The 15,345-nt window shown below is 36.9% G+C and overlaps 1 protein-coding gene across 6 annotated transcripts in view; it reads left to right on the forward strand.

Moving 5' to 3' along the window:
- Window positions 1-11,659, forward strand: part of INPP4A (inositol polyphosphate-4-phosphatase type I A) — a 122,889-nt gene extending 111,230 nt beyond the window's left edge. For 5 of the 6 annotated variants that reach the window (XM_063304990.1, XM_063304991.1, XM_063304996.1 and 2 more), the window contains 4 exons: window positions 809-906; window positions 3,146-3,258; window positions 5,537-5,691; window positions 11,254-11,659. In XM_063304990.1, coding sequence (XP_063161060.1) covers window positions 809-906; window positions 3,146-3,258; window positions 5,537-5,691; window positions 11,254-11,386 — 499 coding nt within the window. In that variant the 3' untranslated portion in view covers window positions 11,387-11,659. Of the gene's footprint in view, window positions 1-808; window positions 907-3,145; window positions 3,259-5,536; window positions 5,692-8,055; window positions 9,698-11,253 lie in introns of those variants that run through there. The other variant, XM_063304992.1, reaches the window with a different exon arrangement.
- Window positions 11,660-15,345: the final 3,686 nt, after the last annotated feature.

Here is a 15,345-nt window from a genome sequence, read left to right on the forward strand (position 1 = left end):
ATATTATATTTAAGATTAGTTACTGGCTTGTTTACAACATTATCCAGCAGATTGTGCAATGATCCAGATTCAAAAGGCAAAATGTAATTTGGAGCATGCATGGATGCCCATGTAACATCTGTGGAGAACAAATAAGTTCTTGTGCCAAAATTGTGTATTAGCTGTAAAGGGCAACCATGCGACCCCAGAAAAGTCCCAGCTGCTTTAAACTATTCCCATGAATGTGCCAGATTCATTTTGCTCTTTGAATCAGAAACCCTGAAGAGCCTAATATCTGGTGTTTGCCACTTTTAAGGAGCTTTTAAGTAGCAAACCTAAGATAGGATAATCTATTGTGCCTACGTAATGTACTGCTATGACGGCTCTTAGAATATCATGTGAAAGTCTGGTTTTGGGTCTCCTTATATCAGAGAAACAGTAAATGAGCTATGAAATGGAGGACTTGCTCTTTTTACTAGAAATCAATCATCCAATAGGTTTTTATTTATAAGCCTGCAGGGTCTATGGCATTTGATTAAACATTTGAAATTGATTAATCTACTTAAGTATTTTTGGTACTGGATTTTAGGGCAAAGCTGTCAAAACAATATAGAAAAACTAAATATAAAATAAGTAAATTAGTATTACAATAATTTTTTAAAACCCTATTTTAAAACACTTGTATAAATGAGTTACGTTGTCTGTTCTGTGCTTAAGGGAAGTGTTAAAATATTAATAAATGTCCTGAAATGAAAAATTTGAAACCTTGTAGATGTTCTCCCATCTTTGTTTGGAAGGTCTATTAATGTGGCCCTTTAAATCTTTAAAGGTTTGGCGACACGTCCTTGCAGGAAATTATTAACATGGAAAGCTTAGTACGGTTGAATTCCTACTTTGAGCAGTTCAAAGAAGTTTTGCCTGAAGACTGTAAGTGTAAATTACAGATATTTGTATTCAACATACTGTACTTGAATTTAAATCAAACAAAGATCTGCTTGTATATGATGAATCTGACCATGAAAAGTCAGTAATTAGGTCTTCCCAAATATATTTAGGTTTCTTTAATCTCAGTTAATGTTTTCAGCTGGGGTAGGTGAAATGGAACAATACTAACTGCCTGTAGACGATCCTTAAACCCTGATACTGAACTGTTTATGTGGCCACAGACATGTGTAGATGCAAACAGCACCCAAACTAAAATTCAAGTTGAAGTTGAAGTTGATTGATATGTGTCATTGCTGACTCTTAGTGGCCACATAGATATTTTCCATGATGATCTGTCCCTAACCTGGTCTTTCACATCTACCAGTGCTCCACTCATCTCCGTCACTAAGTCAATCCATCTTGTTGCTTGTCCTCTTCTTCTCTTTTCTTCCACCTTTCCCAGCATTAGAGCCTTCTCTAGAGCACTGGGTCTTCACATAATGTGTCCAAAGTAGGATAATGAGAGCCTGGTCACGTATGCCTCAAGTGAGAATTCAGGGTTGATTTGTTTGATGAGCCATTAGTTTGTTTTCTTGGCTGTCCGCAGTATTCTCAGGAGTCTTCTCCAACACCAAAGTTCAAAAGCATCAATATTCTTCATATTCTGCTTCTTTGAAGTCCAGTTTTTGCTTCCATAGAGTGTCACAGACAATACCATGGCCTGCATGATTCTAATCTTTGTAGGTAGGCAATCAGGGCATTTGAATATCTTTTCCAAGGCCTTCATGGTTGCTCTACTTACCGAACAAAAATGAAGAAGTAAAACTCTAGTTTTATTTGCTGCTGGTTTTGTTTAAATAGCCAGCAGTCTGCTGAAATATAAGCCTGCTGCAACAATGATGACAGCATACAGTATTTGTGAGACTAAATCAATTCTCTGCTCAGTTGTGGATAAGAAAAGGGATATTCATTCTAATTTTAACAATACTGTACAAGGAACTTACAGTTTAGAGTACAGGACTCTCTCCTTTCACCATCGCTGCTTAACTTTTGCCAAAACCCTTTTTCCTATCTGGCTTTCTGGGGTGTGAGAGATATTAACTGTGGTTGGGAGGAAGTTTTTGCACATGTTATGCCTATCCCCTGATGATACCTCACCCCAAACTGATAAATGATCTCTGCCAATGATTTTATGTAAATGTTGAAAAGAATGAGGAAGAGGCATCCCCACTGAAGTGCTCAAGGATTCCACCTCTCCAGCCCCTCAATACCAATTGGAGCTGTCCACTCAGAAGGGAGTGGAACCACTACAAAACAGTGCCCCTGACCATCATAGCTGGTCCCAAAAAATCTGAAGGAATCTGGTAGTACTTTTTCCAATTACAGGTAGTCCTCACTTAATGACCACAGTTGGGACTGGAATTTTGGTCACTAAGCTATGCAATTGTTAAGCAAGGCATCACCTGACCAAACCCAATTTTATGACCATATTTACCACTGTTGTTCAGTGAATCACCATGGTCATTAAGCAAATGTAGCAATTGTTAAGCAAATCAATAGTTCCCTATTGATTTGGCTTGTCAGAAGCTGGCTGGGAAAGTCACAAATCGAGATCACATGACCACAGGATGCTGCAACTGGTCGTAAATACGAGCCGGTTGCCAAGTGCCCAAATTGTGATCACATGACCGTGGGGGTGGTGCGACAGCCTTAAATTTGAGGATGGGTCATAAGTAACTTATTTAGCCCTATCTTTTATTTATTTATTTTTTATTTTATTTATTTATCATATTTTTATCAGCGCCCATCTCCCCCACACGGGGGACTCTGGGTGGTTCACAATAAAACTATCGTATCTCCAAACTGTTGTTAAAGTAATGGTTGTTAAGCCAGGACTACCTGTAACAAATTTTATTAAATAACATATGCTTTCATGGGCTGCGGCTCAGTTGTATGAGATGCAACAGATCAGCTGATGTGACATATAAGAATGGTTTCTGTGTCCCTATTGTATATAGTCTCAGTTCCTGAAGTACAAGAATACTGTGTGGTCCACAGGTTTTGTATGATCCACAGGTTTTGTGTAATACTACTGAATTTCTCAGATTTTGCTGAAAAAATAACCAAGTGCTGCTATTCATGACCTATCCATTCTCAGATGACATGTGCAGATATTGATAGTATAGAAAAGAGAATATTCTTCAGCATTTCTTAATTTGTGTTTGTTAATTTTTTTCATCAGGTCTACCTCGATCTCGGAGTCAAACGTGCCTGCCAGAACTGTTGAGGTTCCTTGGACAAAATGTACATGCAAGAAAAAATAAGAATGTTGATATTCTTTGGCAAGCTGCTGAGGTAAGATTTAGGATAGTTAGCTTAGCATGTTGTCCCTTATCTCCCATGACAGTGCTATCTCTTTAGAATAAGCAGTAGCTCAGAGAACTGCAGATACTTGCATATTCTCTGCCATTGTGCCATGCTGTGTTTCCTTGTTCAAAAAGATATTGAGTGTTAGAGTAACCACAGTTATCCTTCTTCTAGTTTTCTGATTTTAAGATTGGCAGAAAAATGAATAAATGTTGAAATTTGGCTCTGTCATGGCATGATTTCCTCCAGGGATTAGCAACATTTTAGGTGCTGGGCACTGTTGCATGATTTCCATGTGGGTACCAGAAAATAAAATCAAGTTAAAAATGGCTATAATCTTGTAGGATCTTGACCATTTTTAATATTTCCAACCCAGCTGAATTCTGGAAATTATTTAAAGGGCCTCAGGATTCTATCTGAATTATCTGAAAAGGGAACAGAACAGGACTAAATTTGATGTGGGGGAGAAGCCAGCAAAAGACAGATTAAGTTTGAAAATGGGCTGGATGTAGCTGGGGCCTGCAGAGAAAATTTTTCCCAGTCCATCCCAGTGGGACAGCCACTTGGGCAATGACTTGGAATGCTGCTGACTGCTTCAGTCTCGCATGTATTTTGCACTGCACACATGCACACAAATAGCAACACAAGACACAAAGGAAAAGCAGGAGCATGTTTAGACACTCATATACATAAGTAACACATATGCACAACCTCTGGGAGAAAAGGGCAGGCACACACATACACATACAGGTGCAACCCGATACTTTTATTACACAAAGATAAGGCAAAATCTCCAATGGTCACTGCTGATAAAGGGGGTGAGAAGAATTCTAGAAGCAGTGCTTTTCCTACCTTGTTATTTTTGATGTTAAAAGTACATATTTCTTAAATTTGTAGTTTCTGTGGACATCATCCAGGGATGTTAGAGATACCTCATTGCCAGCCCCTGATTTTAAAAAAATAACGCCATTAAACTGTTGACACTGTTGCCAGCTGCCCTGGAAGAAGCCTGCCCATTTTCTGCTGCTGCTGCTGCTACCAGTTTCCTTGTATTGCATAGAAGTGGCAGTGATGGGCACTGAGGATTGCTGTGCTACAGCTTGACCAGTGAGGTTCACAAGGGAGTTAAAAATTTGCAGGAAGTTGGGCATTACATTGATGCATGTAGAAAAGGGGTAGAGCATGTATCGTGAGGTTACACCCATCATCTTGCAGTTTTTGACACCTCCAAACCCATATTCCACAGCTGAAGTAGGCAATCTGGGCTGTACAGATGTTGGAATGTCTTAGGAGCAATTTCTTTTTCAGTGGCACCAACAAACATGGCCAAAGATGGTGTGTGTTGAAAATTGTCCTCCAATATCTGGAGAGCGTATCTGTATCTAACCAAACTAATTATAACAGGTAGAGCAACCAGCCTTAGAACTGACAATGATGATATTGAAGTGGTGGAGAGCTTCTGCTTTTTAGGATCAACCATCAACAGTAACAGAACAAGCAGTCAAGAAATACGCCACACACTAGCACTCAGTAGAGCAGCCAGAACGCCTCAGAAGAAATATTCAAATGCCAGTCACTCTGTCTCTCAGCCCAACCCATCTCACAGGGTGGTTGTTGTGGGGAAAACAGGAGGAGGGAGGAGTACTAGATAGTTTGTTGCCTTGAGTTATTTCTAAAAAATAATAGATGGGATAAAAAAATTCTAAAAAATAAAAAATATTGGCACCATTGAACTTTGGTTTTGGAGAAGATTCCTGAGAATATTGTGGACAGCCAAGAAAACAAACTGAAGGATCATCAAATAAATTATCCCAGAGTTCTCCCTTGAGGCACAAATGACCAGGCTCAAATTATCCTACTTCTGACACATTATGCAAAGACCCAGCTCCCTGGAGAAGGCTCTAATGCTGGGAAAGGTGGGAGGAAAGAGAAGAAGAGGATGACCAGCAGCAACTGGATGGACTCAGTTACAGTGGTGATGAGTGCACCATTGGAAGACCTGAAGGACCTGTTTAGGGACAGATTGTCATGGAGAAGATCTATCTATGTGGTTGCTAGAAGTCGAAAAGGACTTGATGGCACATGATCAATCAATCGAATATCTGTATCTAAAATAATTCAAGACTGACTATAAATTCTAACTTCCTTGAATTCTAATCTCATCCCACCAGTGTTAGTAATGAGATTCTCCTAGTAATTCTGCAGTAACTCTGTATTTTTTTTGTTCTGCATTACAGTGGAGTTCATACCAAGCATTCTTTTCCAGATTTGCCGCAGACTAAATGGTGTTCGGTTTACAAGCTGTAAAAGTGCCAAGGATCGGACTGCCATGTCGGTGACCCTGGAGCAATGTCTCATACTGCAGCATGAACATGGAATGGCCCCACAAGTCTTCACTCAGGCTCTGGAGTGCATGAGGAGGTAAGAAGACCTAATCTGCTTGCTGCTTACTTGTTTCTAATCCCGGAATCCTGTAAACTGCAGATGAGTGTTCAGTACTATGTGTGATTAAGCTTTTTCTTTACAAATATAACTGTCATTGCTGGATATGTAAAAAAGTACTCTGAGATCCGGACCTTGAAATCATTTTAAAAATCTCCTTGGAGCTGAGATATAAGAAAGGAACGGCTAAGCATGTAGACCTTTCTGCTGCACTGCTGTTAAAGCTTCATAACTAACATTGTCACGGCTATTTTCCTTCAAAGTGATAATGCAGAATTATCAGATGAATTAAGGAGAAACATCTGCAGGTTGCATTGGTTTCCTCTGCTTCCTCCTCAAACAATAGTTTGCTCCTTTAGCAAATTGTCATTATGAATGTTTCATGATACAGCAAACAACTCCATCACAACCTGCTGGCATACTGTGGTCATATCAGTTTAATCTGCTTGCTGAAGCAGCAGACATGTTCACAGATTTCAGTTCTGTTTTAAATAAAAATTCAGTACATTGTTTCAAGCACTGCTGAAAGCTCCAGTTTTACATATGAAGCAAGAAAGGATAAGAAATCCAGTTTTAGTCTTTAACCATGTACGTAGTTTAACATGACTATAGAGCTCTGCTTTCAACATTCACTCTTGCTGAATGTAAACGTTCTGTGTGTCTTCTCACAAATTCTCACAATCGTTCAATTCTCTTATCCTTTCTATATGTTTTTGCTATTTGACCCTTTCTAAACCTTCAATGGTTTATTTTTAAAACCTGCTTGCACTCTCATCTCACTTTAGTAAATGTTGTTTTCTGAATCAATAAATCCTATCTAGCAACTACAAAATTCCATAAAGTGGAATTGCAGTTATTTCATACTGAGCTGGCAGCTTAAGAATATAGAATATCTAACATAAGTGAAAGTATTTTCTTATCATTCCATTAATTGTTCCTCTGAAAACATTCACTATGTCATCAGAGGAACAATTTTAGATCCGACTCTCACCACTTTATTAAAAGCGATAGAGTTTGATCTAAAATAGATTACGTCAGCGACCAGTTGTGTTCAACAAGTATTTTTAGCTCAATACTAATCTGAGAGAAAACTATCATGTCATTTATGCTTTGAGCATTTAGGAAATAAAACTTTATAGAATTGATGTGGATGAAGCTACGCAGTAGACCTAATAGTGAGAAATCCATTTTTTATTTCCTTGTAACAAAACTGATACAAAATAAATGCTATATTTTGACATTCTTTTGCAAGAAGACATTTTTTTCCCGCAATACAGACCTTGCACTCATAATATGAAAATTAAAATTGAAGCAAGGGAACAGACTATTTTGCTGATCTGGGTTTGAAGAAAGCTGTTTAGCATTCAATATTTCCTCTGTATGATTTTAATTTAACATATTTTAATCAATTAAATAGATTTTAATTTATTTTAATTTTAAATAGATGCTCGTTTTCTAAAACGTTCATTGAAAACCTCACAATAAATGCTTCATATAGTTGACCTTGCCTAAGCTATTTCTCTGCAAACCTAGTTCTTCAGTAGTTCTCTTTCCACGTGTGCACATGGCACTGTGTCTTTATATCTGAAAATTTAAAATAGCCAAGTGAATAAAGTCAGAATCAGGGACCAACGTAAAGGATAGGTTTACTTTTTTAAAACGTTTAAGCTCCCCACCCATTCTTAAAATATATTTTAGGTTGGGAAACAGGACAATCTATTTGGTTTATTATAGTTTTTCAGCCAGTAAGTTAAGGACATGTACTTTAAGAAACAACTTTGTGCTAGCCTACTTCAGGGGGAAGAATTTCTTTTTATGCTCTACATTAATAGTTAGTTGAATTAATTCAACACATCCTGCATTGAAGAATTCCTGAAAGGGTCAAATACCGCAATGGTTATTCATGTTCAGTTTGCATTTCAGAGTTCCCTTTCTTTGCAGCATGTGGAAGCATGGCAGAGCCGCATGGAACATCGCTTGGCCAGATAAGAAAAATGAACATGGAAAACCATTCTTGTTTGACATACATGTATTTATTTTCAGTAGACTACAGTATTCTTTCTTATTTTCTCTTTTTATTCTCTTTCTCTCTCCTTTATTCTGTAATTGCGCCTTTTATTATTATTTTGGAAAATTGGCATATTTCCTTATTCTTTATCCTAACACCTTCTACTTTTGGTTGTGAATTCTTCAAAGTTTATTTTCTTCCCTCCTCCTGAACCAATTTTGTTCTCTTTTATTTTGCCATCTTGATTTTTTTAAACCTTTTGATACATACATTGCATGTCCGTGTTTCTTTTTCTTTTTCTTTTCTTTTCTCCCCAAATCTCTTCCTTTTCACAGTATTGGAACACGGGAGGTAGTCATCCAGAAGAACTTGTGTGGCCTGGTGCCCCTCCGGGATTTCAGGCTAGATCCCAGTCTTCTTTACTCTATTCCGCTACTAGCTCTAAGCCCCAATTTACTGATTGTGTGGCTGTTTCTGAGCATTGCATACCTGGTGGCTAGATTACGTTGCAAGTGAAGTAAAACAAACCAAGCAAAAATCCAGTGAAGTGCCAGAATATATATTGCCACCTGGTACCTATTTGTCAAAAAAGTTTCATAGCATTGTTGCCAAGAATAATTATTAGTATGCCTTACAATTTTGTTTCTCTTGTACTGAACGTGTAAATACACATTTGATTCTTTTATGAAAAGGAATTGTATTGAGTGCTTACACTGTCATTGAGCTTCCAGTGCTTGTAATGTAAATCAAACAGCTGCCTGTTACCTCAGCGATTTAATCAACCTGATGACTAATTTCTGTATCATCTGTTTTAAGCATTCAAATCCACATTCCTTCCATCTCTCTATAACTACATACAGCTTTGTTTCACATGTTTCTGGTTGTCCAGAAAAAGGAACTATGCCTAAAAAAAATTCTAATATTTTTGTATATCCTAAAAAAGTGTATGTCTTGCCTTTCATATTTACGTGGTAAGAAAAAGGGGGGGGGCTTTGTAACGTATTTATCTACACGTCTACTTAAGGCACCTTTCTACTTTGATTTCCAAGCATCACTTCTACGCTATTACAATAATGAACACATAAAACCATTCCTTTCCCATAGTTCCTTTCCCATAGTTAAATCTGTTGTAACAGATTATGCCAACTTTAAAAATGAACTTGAATAGTAGTATGCTGCATGCAATATAGTTTCAGTATATTTATACATTTACTTTCTTACCGCATCAAAAAAGGAAAGAATATGTAGAAAGAGTAGCTTACTGATCATCTGTAATTCCATTCAAATCATTGGAAAAGTATTTTTATAACCTGTGTGATACTATGCTATCACATATTAATTAATATTTACATTAAATATTGCCAAAAATGCACTAATAGCTCTTTTGGGTCAATGTTAAACTTTAAATCTTAAGGTGTATGAAAGATGCAAATCCATTTCTGTGACTTCCTGAATCCTAAATGTTCAATTCGTAACAGAATTATCTTAATTTCTATCATTATTACGCTTATTCACCCAAAACAAAGATGTATATATTCACCTCCAGATAACATTTATAACTGACATCAATGTATGTTTTTAGGAGCATTTAGATATAACTGTTGGGTATTAAAAAGCAGCTCCAAGACTTATAGAAAAATTATTTGATACTTGGTTGTGCTATATCCTGCTTATCTGATTGGTTGCATCACATCCAAATTGTATTGCAAAGATAAGACAGGGATGTGTTCTTGACTGGATTCATTTGGATCTTGACAGAGTCGTGCAGGAGCTGCTTCCCTGATAGGCGTATGATTCTGTTCCAATGAAAGGTGCAGGAATCAGTTATACTGTCTGATTATTTCACTTGCCAGCAGCAGGGTAGACAATGAAAGTATGAGAAGCTTCCTGTAGATATTCCCAAATAAAGTTCCATTTGGATAGGACTGGCAACCACAATAGTTACATCTTGGTGGCTACTATGACAATTTTATTAGCAATATATTGATTTTTTTATGCCAGATCTAAGAATGCTATATGGCATGTTTGTATAATAATCTTTTCCATAGCACCATTTCCTTTGCTTGTCCCACAATACCATTTACTCTGAACAGTGGCCGTTCGCCACTGCATGCATTGGTGTGGCCTCTCAAATGAAAATAAGTAGCCCTTACGTTCTAGATCACACCTATATTCCCAAGAAAATTGAGTTCAGTACATAAACACAGTCTTGTGTGTAAGGAAGGAACTCTGGGTTTGTAAATAGCCAGCTCACTAGCTGACAACAGGCAGGGAAGACTTTTCTACAGGCAGCAGTGTAGTTCTTCCTGATGTGACACAAATGATTTCAATAAATGGGACAGTACATTTTGGGGGCTGGTCTGGAAAACTCAGCTGTCCTGCCTTATTTTGTGGTATTAAATATACTAGAGTGCTTTAGAGTTCAAATTGTATGTGACTGTATATATATGCCTACAAACACATACACAAGTTATTAAATCAAGAAATGCATGTGTACTTTATTTCATGCATTTCCCCTCATAAGTTTGGAGACTTTGGTTTAAAGCATGTTCAGGGGTAGAGATGTTGCTGAAACCAAATATATAAATAGTTGTCACTACATACAATAACTATACTAAATAATCAACAATTTAACCCATACATTTAAAATATAATGAAGCCAGTAAGTCCTATTAATGTGTGAGTGTGATCCATAAAAGATAATGCAAATTAAAGTCTTGAATATTTCAGTATAATAAATATCAACAAACATAGCTACGAAGTTACTACAATATTTTAAAATCTTATTTGACTACAACTTGCATTGTACTGATAATTGACTAAATTCTTATAAATTGACATCCCAATGCATCTTGGAAACAAAACTGTTGTAGTTAATACTCAGAGCATGTTAAATGTTGCTGTCCTTAGTTGTTAACTTACAAATAAATTATATCTCAGTCATGTTTGTATACTTTTGTCTTCTGCTTCTGCAACTTTCATTTTCCTTTGTCATCACATCTTCTGTTTAGAGAAACCAAAGAAGGAAACTTGGAAAGTATATATTGAGAAATCAAATTACTGATGTAATTATGTATATGTATATATATGTATGTATATCTGATAGTAATGGCCTTCGCAATGGAGTTCAGTCTTGTTGAATGAAAGTGTGCAATAGGCTTCAGAACCAAATTGAAAATGCTGTGATAGATCCTGCTGTAGCATTTCTTCTCCTGTGCCAAAACCATTCAGAAGGGATGTTATGCTGCCAATCTGTTCCCTGTGGCTCAGAGAATGGGCAGCAGGGTTGCTCCCTCTGTCCCCCCTGAAAACGCATTTCTGCTTGGTTAGATTTGCAAGTGTAGCTGTTAAGAGTTCATGTAGCACATTTTGTTTCATGTACACTGTCAGTGGCCCATTACTTAATTATCGATTCACATATTTTACTGAAATGAAATAGCCAACCCCTTTCATTATGATTATAATACCTGTGATTTTATTTTTGTTTTACTGCTGTCATTTTTTTCCTTTTCTGTGCTTGTCTTTTTCCCCAGCGAGGGCTGTCGAAGAGAAAATACGATGAAGAATGTTGGATGTCGCAAGTATGCGTTTAATTCGCTGCAGCTGAAGGCTTTCCCCAAGTATTACCGGCCTCCTGAAGGAACTTATGGAAAAGTTGACTCATAAGATTACTGTGTCTTGTAATTAGTTGTTCCGTTAAAATATGTGAATACACTCAACTTTAGTATATGAACTTTGACGACAATGTCAGAAAAATGTTTTTGTATGTTTCCCTAGAAAATACTGAGCATGTAATTTTGTTAAACTGGATTCCATAGGAAGAAAACAATTACGCTCTGAATCATTATAACATGAAACTAATGTAATGATTGCCCAGTGTAAGATGCCTGCATATATTATACAATTAATCTCTTGCCTAAATAAGGAAGATAATTCCTGGACTGTGGAGGATTTTATGAATTAGGCAGCTGTTTCCCTCATTTTTATACTGATTTTATTTAAGACTTTCATAATACTTTTTAAAACCTCAGTGCTGTAAATAGTAAATAAATTGGAGGTGAGCTTTGACAAGTACAACAGGTGTTGTTACGAGTAGAAAAAAAAGCTCAGTTTTTAAAACAGAGCAGTGCATTAAATTATAAAGTCAGGAACTTAAATTTATTAGAACACTATTATATAAAAGAGTTATAATATAGAAGCCAGGAACTGACACATAACCCTATTTCACTTGGTATAGAAACAGGCAGTATTTTCTCATGTGCAATTGAATTGAATATGTGATAATATTCAATTATTGAATAGTGATTGAATATGTGATAATTTCAGTTGAGGAAGAAACCTATTGCATTCCAACACCTAACAAACCTTTTTAAAATTCAAGGAAAAGATAGTTGCACATGAGAAAATACTACCTATAGCTAGTGATGTATGACTTAGATCTGAACAGTGAATCCAGACAGAAGGTAAGGTACCCATATCTGTTTACAAAACAGATGGGCAAGTGGATTTCTACCTGCAGTTTGAAGGACTACCTGGGCTGAATCGTCTGTGTGTCTTCCACATCACAATGATTTAATCACTGTCACTTTACCCTTCTTTCTTTGTGTGTGAGTCAGCTGATTTCACAGTGACATGCAGTGCAAACCAGCATGTGCAGGTCAGATCTCTGAGTCCCCCCCCCCACATTTTTTTTTTTTATGACAATGATTTTAGGCAAACTTATTTGCATACAAAAATTGTCCCATGCATTTTAGACTTCTGTAAGTTCCTAAGATGCTCTCTTGCTAGATCCTATCCAGAATTTAGGTGCACTTTAGTCTACAGAAATTGGTGTTCCTCATTTTCCTGTTGAAACTCCAACTTTGATTATTGTTTTATACAAAATGTTTCCAGTACCCGCTATTAAATTTTGAAAGTCAGTATCTACAATTTGTTCTGGAATATCAGAGTTTGAATCTCAGGTTAATGAAGCAAAGGAGAAGGGGAATAATTATCTACATAATTTAACAATAGTTATTGCTTGGTTAGGAATTGATATGTAACAGAACCCATGTTTCCGTGATTGCCCTCCTGGCATTGCTGAACCATAACTTATTCCTCTGTTCATTATCCCTCCAACAAATTCATACTTTAAAAGTAAGATGAAGTACCACTTGAAAACTGTAAAAGTACCAGTACATGCAGTTGCTTCAGTTATACCTACAGAAGAGTAGATGTGACCGCAAACAACTTTGTTTAATAAGTTACTGGATAAGATTATATGTGGGTATAAATGTGCGTCACCTGAAAAACTATGGTTCAGTGGCAGTCTCTGGATGGACTTTGGAGGCTGTGTCGCAGGCTGTGAAAAGCTCCCAACTTTTCATTCTAACAATTTAACCTGAAAATGTTTAAATTCCACGGATACTCATGGGATTTATTTACTTTAGCATTATTGGCCATATAATGGTAAGAGGAAAAATTTTCAAGAAAGACAGAATCTGATATGCATTTACCACTCAAATGGTTTATCCTGCCTTTTTTTTTTTTTTTTTGCACTTTATATTTACTGAAGGTATAAATGCTCATTTCAGACCCAAAGAAATTTCTTTAAGCGTTGCCTCTTAGTAGCTTAATGGTTTAGTTCTTATATATGCTAAACAGCCTCAGAGCACAGTAATTTAATTGATCATTTTAAAGCAGTATTTCTCAACCTTGGCAACTTTAAGAAGTGTGGACTTCAACTCCCAGAATTCCCCAGCCAGCATGGGAATTCTGGGAGTTGAAGTCCACACATCTTAAAATTGCCAGGGTTAAGAAACACTGCTTTAAAGTCTTAAACCCAACAGGCAAAGGAATAGTCATACCCATACCTACCACTGGTAGAATTCCCAGTGGCAGCTAAGGTTGATAGAGCAAGACAGTGAAGTCAACAGGGACTGAGATTTCCAAGCAAGCTTTCCTCTTCCAGAAAGAGCTGCAAAACAATTTAAAACAAAGTACAAGGTTGGGCTGTCATGAAAAGTTGTTCCCCTCCAAACTGTACTTGGGTGGAACCTTGCACACAGAATGTCCTCAACCTGAGCTGAGAACTTCTCTGGCATTCCTGGCTCATCCTCAGAGGCAGCAGCTGCACAAAGGGCAGGGATGGGGAGGCCCAATGCCACCTGACTACTCTTCCTAGGGCCAGGAGGAATCTGCCTTGGCCCTCCTCCCCACCACCCTCCCTCCCAGGATGATGCTTCGGCCAGGGATGTGATTCTGCTGAATTATATTTTATTACTCTTTTTTTAATCACTTAGAGTGCTTGTATAATATTATTGAATGCCGGAATTCTACATCAGATGTAAAAGTGGTGGCCTAAGTTAAACCGGTATGATCAGGAAAACTTCAACTGTGGTAGAGAAACTCCTTTTGATATATGCTAGCTTGTTTAACATTCCTTCTCTGTTCATCCTCTCCCCACCCCTCTGTGTGTAAAATGTATTTATATCTAAACACTTAATATAATTCACCTTTTAAATATTGCCTTGGAAAGAAAGAACATTGGATCTGAAAAATTGCATTAACTTGTCTGATATTAAGACTTGTTGCCAGCAAAAGTGGTTAGGATTAATTACAGAGACTGCTGCCAGCACAATACATTGTTCTTCTCCTTCGTTAGACATCTCCTGGAAGCGGTGATGGGTTTTTTCCCATTTTATGTTGGGAAAAAGAAGCTCTGCTGTGCTGTTATTTCCACTGGTGTGAACATAAAGCTCATATGCATTAGGAATCTACGTGTTTTTCAGAAAAGAGAGGTCTCCATTAGAACTGTAAGCACTGCAAAATGTATGCCATGGAAGTTTTAATCCAGGCTGTGTGGGAGAAATGTTTAGGTCAGATTTTTTTGTTATTCCCATTCTAAGTTAGAATAGATCTCTATTTTACATTCTGAATTACATATACATACGTACTTACAAATGTGAAAAGCTAATATTGTACTACTTTTTAAAGCAATTCCCCAGTTCTCTCAATGAATTCCACCCTTTCTGATAATAGGACTCCAGAGTACAATGCTGCACCACATGTGACGAACTAATGCAAAATTCTGATTTCATTTGTTTTGGCTGTTGAGATAACATTTCCAGAGACAGTTTGATTTACATATAAATAAGTTTCCCTGAAGGAGAATAAATATAGCTCAATTAAAAAAATGGGAAACTATGAAGAAACCATGTATCTATGTAGATAACATCAAATGAGCAGACTTTCCTAAAAGACTTGTTTTATTGCCATAGAAAATCCATTATTAGGGATTATTATTGTATGAACGTCACGTTAATCTTTTTGAGTATGGTTTTTAGATGAAACCTATTAAAAGGGTATACAGTTGCTGCCAAGCTTGTTCTGTACATGTTCTGTAGAAGCAGCCACAGCACAGCTGCCTTTGAATTTTTCATTTATATATGTAGAGCTGTTGTAAAATAGAACATAGTTTTGTCCCAGCACAGTTGTATTTCCTAAAACTTTCTGCATTGAAAATTTATTTTATTTTATTTATTTGTCTGGAGCAGTATTGGCATACCATGAACATATGGTTACTGTTTTGTATAGTCTTAATTCACCCAGTCCAAGTATGCTGTAAATGTGCTAGTCTATAAGGA

This window comes from Candoia aspera, chromosome 5 (genome assembly GCF_035149785.1).
Source record: "Candoia aspera isolate rCanAsp1 chromosome 5, rCanAsp1.hap2, whole genome shotgun sequence".
NCBI classification, from domain to species: domain Eukaryota; kingdom Metazoa; phylum Chordata; class Lepidosauria; order Squamata; family Boidae; genus Candoia; species Candoia aspera.